Source organism: Rhipicephalus sanguineus, chromosome 6, assembly GCF_013339695.2.
Source record: "Rhipicephalus sanguineus isolate Rsan-2018 chromosome 6, BIME_Rsan_1.4, whole genome shotgun sequence".
Taxonomy (NCBI): Eukaryota; Metazoa; Arthropoda; class Arachnida; order Ixodida; family Ixodidae; genus Rhipicephalus; species Rhipicephalus sanguineus.
Window position 1 is genome coordinate 118321661 of NC_051181.1, and position 6000 is coordinate 118327660.

General features: G+C 46.8%; 1 protein-coding gene across 1 annotated transcript in view; it reads left to right on the forward strand.

Moving 5' to 3' along the window:
* LOC119396256 (uncharacterized) overlaps positions 1-1946 on the forward strand; it is a 33359-nt gene extending 31413 nt beyond the window's left edge. The window contains exon 11 of the mRNA XM_037663390.2: positions 1835-1946. Within this exon, the coding sequence (XP_037519318.1) occupies positions 1835-1945 (111 nt within the window). The 3' untranslated portion in view covers position 1946. The remainder of the gene's footprint in view (positions 1-1834) is intronic.
* The last annotated feature ends 4054 nt before the right edge of the window (positions 1947-6000 follow it).

Below are 6000 nucleotides of genomic sequence, written 5' to 3' on the forward strand. Positions count from 1 at the left end.
GTGTTCCGATCGTCCTGTCTGCTTCCAAACCACATTTCCGGCTTCCTCTCTCACTCTCTCTCTCTCTTTCTGCCTCACACGCTCTGCTATTCGCTAATGGCAAGTTATGACCTAACTTGGAACCTAGGGCACTCGTGGCTGGTACAATCCTCTGGAGTACTTAATTTTACGTTTGTTTCCCATTTTTCTTTTCAGGCGAGCTTGTTCCACATACTTTCTGATCATTGAGCGCAGCGTTCGTGGTTCTTACGCTCATTTTTTTGTCATGGCTGTCGAGATAGTTCGTACTTATTTCTTAGTTTCTTTGGACTTCGGACATTTCGCCTACAGCAATCAACCAAAGTTCTACATAAGTCAATGACAGTGCTGACCACACTTCACAATGGTGACGGTATATTAACCGCCGATCCCTTGACGCTCAACGTCTTTGAATGCAATGCGAACTTTCCTGGACATCATTCACCTAACAGAGGACATCATCCTCTGTTATACGAGCAAAGTCGTCTTCGTTCATTGTTGACGGAATGATTCAGTTGTCTACCAGTGTTTGTTCTCATGCAGGTTTCGCTCTATCGCTTTCGGTTATTCTTGCTGTTAACCGTGGCTCATTTCTCTTTAATTTTTCTAATCCTTCCGTCAATATTTGGGTCCCTGGTGGGAGAGGGAAGAGGGTTCAGGCAAGACGACCTGCTTTCCTCCTCATCCATCTGGGTGCCAAATTGTGCACATGGAAAGACAACAAGCGTGGAAACCAGACAAAGAAAAAAAAAAATGAGAGAAGAGGCTACCGAGAGAGAAGGTTCGGTGCGAGGAGGGTTTAATGAACCTGTGATTTCACGCAGTTCGTTATGGGGGCCGCGGGTCCAGATTTGACATATGGTTCCGGAAAATGATCGCAACGAAGCAGCTGGCGCTGCTGTGCCGTAGAGCTGCGCCCCCCTGTGGGGTAATGGAGAAACGAACGGTGTGGTTCTGGCTCCGAGGGTAGAGGCCTATAATTAAGCGTAGGCCCATATCGTTCGCATCACCAATGTTACCTTTCGAATTCGTTAAGAGACAGACTTTCGGTAATGATCGTCCTGTGTGACCTGCGGCGGTTGTTCGTGAGGTTGAAGCAGGTTACTTGACGCTGTGGAAACGCGTTCCTTTGCCCCTCCAAGGGTTAATGTTGGATAAAATAACGGGCCCAGTAAACTACGGCAAGACACATAGATAATGCGGAACGATTTTCGGTCACCTTTTCGTAACCTTTTATTTTTCTTTAATGTCACATTCCTATTCAATTCTCAGACGCCGCGTTACGTTTTACGCATGTTAAAAATGTACGTTGTTAACAAAATTTATATGTGTCCTTATTGTTCGCTTGCTTAATGTCATTCATCTTTGGCCTGTCAATCTGAACATTTCTTTGTTTCTTTTTTGGTGATATTATGCTTTTTTTTAGATGATGTGTCATTATGTTGTCTTGATTTTCGGTGTAGCAGCGGTGGGCCAGCTTCATTCATTCATTCATTCTGAGCGATTGCCTAAAACGTCATCGTACATATATGGTGCTATATAGTTTTTGTATGTACAACTGTATTTTATTTCCGTATGTATAAATGAAGACTCACTCGTAGAGGAGGCGCTTACTCATGTGAGGTAGCATCAAGCGATAAGTTACTCGAGGCCTCATGTTCCTCTTATTGTATATGTCTTAATCTTTTAGTCTATGCATCTAACCATTGTAAGAATTCATATTCAGCAGCGCCTGCACGTATACACCTACGTAAACTCCTCACGCAAAAAAGCAAGACACCGTATTTCCTTGACTAAGATGATGAACGACCCCCAGGCACTGATCGTGGTGGTGGCCCTGTTATCGTGCCTCGTGATTACCCTGTGCGGCGTGGTCGCCTTCGAGTGCCACAAGGTCAACGTGGTGTCGACGGATTCGGCACTCTGAATCCCAAGACGTTGTACGCTCCCGCTACTCAATTGAATTTGATAGCGATCGTACTACATGCGAACAGAACCGAGGAGCAAGCCCCCCTTGGCTTCCTCTTTACATTTATGCGTTTTTTTGTTATGAAGTCAGAAAATAAATTGGGATTACGTACGAAAATTGATTCGCCTCTTTATGCATATCCATATGGTCGAAACCGGTTCTTTTCAGCGAGCATTGAACCGGGATGCGTAAAATTGAAAGCTGCAGGTTATACTATGGTTTGAGTAATTTGACACACAGGCTACAGCTGCGCTCTATAGGAACGCACGGACCTCATGTCCCGACCGCTTCGTGTGATCCACTGGCGTAGTCAGGAAGGGGAGTGTAGAAGGGGGAGGGGCTCCTACCCCCCCCCCCCCCCGCCGGAAATTTTCAATTTTGCATACACGCACGGAATACAAACACTCACGAACACACATAATGGGTGGTTGAAACTCCCCCCCCCCCTCCCCTCCGAGAAAAACTTCTGACCATGCCCCTGCTCCTAATATTTTAACCGACGCGTGAGGTTGGGTTTGTGTTTTTCATGTTGCTGCGCATCTTAAGCTAAGCGTCGACTTACATACATCACGTAAAAAGAAAAGGAAGTGGTGGGCAAACGCATGTAAAAGCCACCCTTCTGTCACTGTATCACACAAAGTTCTACCTTGAAGATACTTTTTTTTTCTGCACAACTTATCATTAAATCTTTTCTTTATGATGAGCGAGGTGGGATACTCGCTCATCAGCGGTAGGCGACGTAGCCGGCGTAAGACCACAGCTACTAATTCGCCTTGCAAGTTATGCGCTAATTAAAACTAATTGGATTCGTAATGTAAGCTAAGCATTTCACCAAGTTAATGCGAAACGCGATCATGCGAATGGGCAGTATAGATTGTCTATTTAAAGTCGGCACCAAAGTATTCCTCAAACCAACGTTAGCAGTGCAAGGCAACACCTTTGCAGCCAAGCTACCACGACGGTTTTCACCACAATGCAAGGTGCACAGGAGCACAGCGTGCAGAAATGCTATTTCTTTAATAACATCCGTGCAACTCTAGAATACAATAAAGCTCATGAAATCATGGGTAAAATTTAACGTGTAATGTAATAGAAGAGGGTTAGATTTGCGATAAACTTCGTAAACTTAGAGACATGCTGGCGGGCTGTCCCGCGACTACCACCAACCCCGAAGAAAAATGGCTTCACTGGCAGAAGGTGATCTCCGGCTGTTCGTATCAGGATCAACTACGGGCTGTCCAGAGGGTTCACGATGGCGCCTTAAGGCTCGGCCTAACGGAGCCGACGTGGACGCGGCCCGCCTCGGTTTGAAAAGACCGGGCTTCGGGACTCCTAATAAAGTTTTGTGAATGAATGAATGAATGAATGAATGAATGAATGAATGAATGAATGAATGAATGAATGAATGAATGAATGAATGAATGAAATTTTATATAGTAGAAGAAAGAAAAAAGATGTGCTCCTGCATAGGGTCCATACCCGTTACCCCTCGTTATTTACTAGGAATGCTAAGTTTTAACGCGATAGCGTTAACGAGCTTGCTTCGCAGAAATTCCGGTGTATAGGTGTCGGCGTCGTTGGTTGCGAGCGAAAACTCGAGATAGATGCGAATAAAGAGACAATACAAAACTTAGGTTCGAGTGGGAAACGAACCCAGGCATTCTGCGTGTCAAGCAGGTGTTCTATCACAGCGCCACGATGTTGCTTGAAGCTGCTTCCGAAAGAAAAAAAATAACCCTATACGAATGTCATGTAATGCGAGCAGTCTCCTTAGCGCATGTAATGTTGCGTGGCAGAAGCGTAGAATCGTGGCTGGCGTCAAGACTTGTGAATTGCACAACGAGTGAGTGGCTGAAAGGCCAAACCATTACAAAGCGATCACACATATTTAGTCATCATGATCAGCAAAAGTATCTCCAAAGTGAGCAGCCGCGTAGGTTCGCGTGTTGCCTTACGGACGCGTAGTGGTATACCTCGCTGATTCGCAAAAGGAAGAATTATGGCGTAGTGGGCACTTCGCAGCTATACTTGCAGTAGGCATTCTGGGATAGTTTAAAACGGCCAATGTTACTCGTACAGGCGTTCCTTTCCGTGTGCCACGGTTGAGGTGTCCACTGAGGAGCGAAGCGAGACCGCCGATTGAGAAGGCGATGCGAACTGGGCCCGATTACACTATCGCCTTCTACTCTTGAAGCAAAGCTTGAGCGTCCTCCAGCGGTTGCTTAATATTAACTTTCATCTTTACATAATTGTACGGCTACCTTGTTCTAGTCTTCCATTGCGTTCCTTGCATGTTGGCTTCTTATGACTCAATGTATACGAACGCAGTTGAGAAGAGGGAGCTTGCTTGGCCAGAGTTGAGGCAAAAGAGAATTTTCACGAGATTAATGAGCACGCGCACTCCACCGGGGCAAAAGTTTTGTAAGAACAAAGAAAGCTTTTCATTACTTTATGTTCACTTAAAATGTATCCCACACCACGAGTTGTTCTTTCCCACACAGCCAGCGATTGCTCTATGCTTACTACACATCTGCCCACGTATGACTCGGTCTGCATGAGGCTCTGGACCATAGCGCTAACCGTGTCTCTCGTGGAACCGCAGCGTCATATAGTGTAGAATATAGCCGTGAACCTGAGCGCCCCGCTGGGTGCATGGGAAGAGCTGTGTATAGAAGTGAGGCGGCGTAGCTCGCCGGTCCATTAGGCAGAGGGGGGCGGTCGGCTCGGTCACGCGACGCAGCTATAGCTGACCGCAGTCCGTGGCTCGCAGGTAATGAATTGACTCAGCGGCGGCCATGGCCGATCGGGCCTTTACCGTCCCACGCACGCTGGCTTCTTCCCCACGTGGCCAGCTACTCGGCATCGCACGCTTTTTCCCAATATAGCGCGCATAAGCGCCGTCCTGTCATGCTATACAGAGCCACGGGGCGATGATACATCTCCGCGTGGGCACAAAAGCATGGAGAGAAATAATGTGAGGGGGCGCACGCAGCGCAAGCCTAAAGGTTTCATCTACCCATACGGCGCAGGACGAGCCAGGCCGAGCGAGTTGCACTAATGGTCGGAAAGACAGAGATAAGTTGTTCCTTTGTGAATTCAAAGGATCGCTAAAGAAGGTTGCGAAGTTAAGCTCTGTTGGTGAGTTACCCTTCTCGGATAACGAGAGTTCCAGCTTTTTTCTGTGGATTCTTGATTGGTCAGAAAGAACACAGAAACGAATGACGATATATCAAAGTTCTCTCCATAGCTGCTCCTGATATCGTAAGAGGAAGAGACTGAAACGGAGAGAAGGGAACGGCAAGGAGGTCAACTAGACGAGCGTACGATTTGTTAACCTACACTGGGTGAAAGGGATTGCGGAATAGAAAGAACTAGGGAGGGGGTGAGAATTTCGCGCATAAGGTATATATAGGACGCAGAAGGCTGCACCCGTAGAGGTCATCGATGGATGCGGACCGGGTCCAAGAACCATCACCCCATGGGAAATCCACCGGTATACGGTCATTCCATGTCTAATGTTCCAAGCGTTATGTCGACCATACCATGTTTGCTTGAAAAAAACTCGTCGATCATCTAAGGAAGCTGGCCGACATAGAGCAGATTATTTTAGCCTCGGACCCACGTTTAGAACTCGCATACTTGATTATTAATTAACCCTGACCCCAGTCATCCCCTGCCGGCGCTGTGAGCGCAGAGACTGTGGGTTTTCTTATGTCACAGCCACCGTTATGGAAAACTGGCTGCAATCGTGCGTTCAGGACAGGCAGGATGCTATCACAACCATGTTTGGGCGGAGCAGACTCCGGTTAAACATGACTGCCCCCTACAAGCGATGAAACGTCTGTTCTATAGGTGACACTTTCATTGTTTCAGGCCTAGGAACGTGCGACCACTCCGCCGTCAGCATGTTCTACGCAGCATAAAAAATGTATTCTGCATTTGGCGTAGTCGTAAGTCAATGAAAATAAGTACAAAAATAATTTAAAAATGCTTGCGTCAGTCGATTCTATATA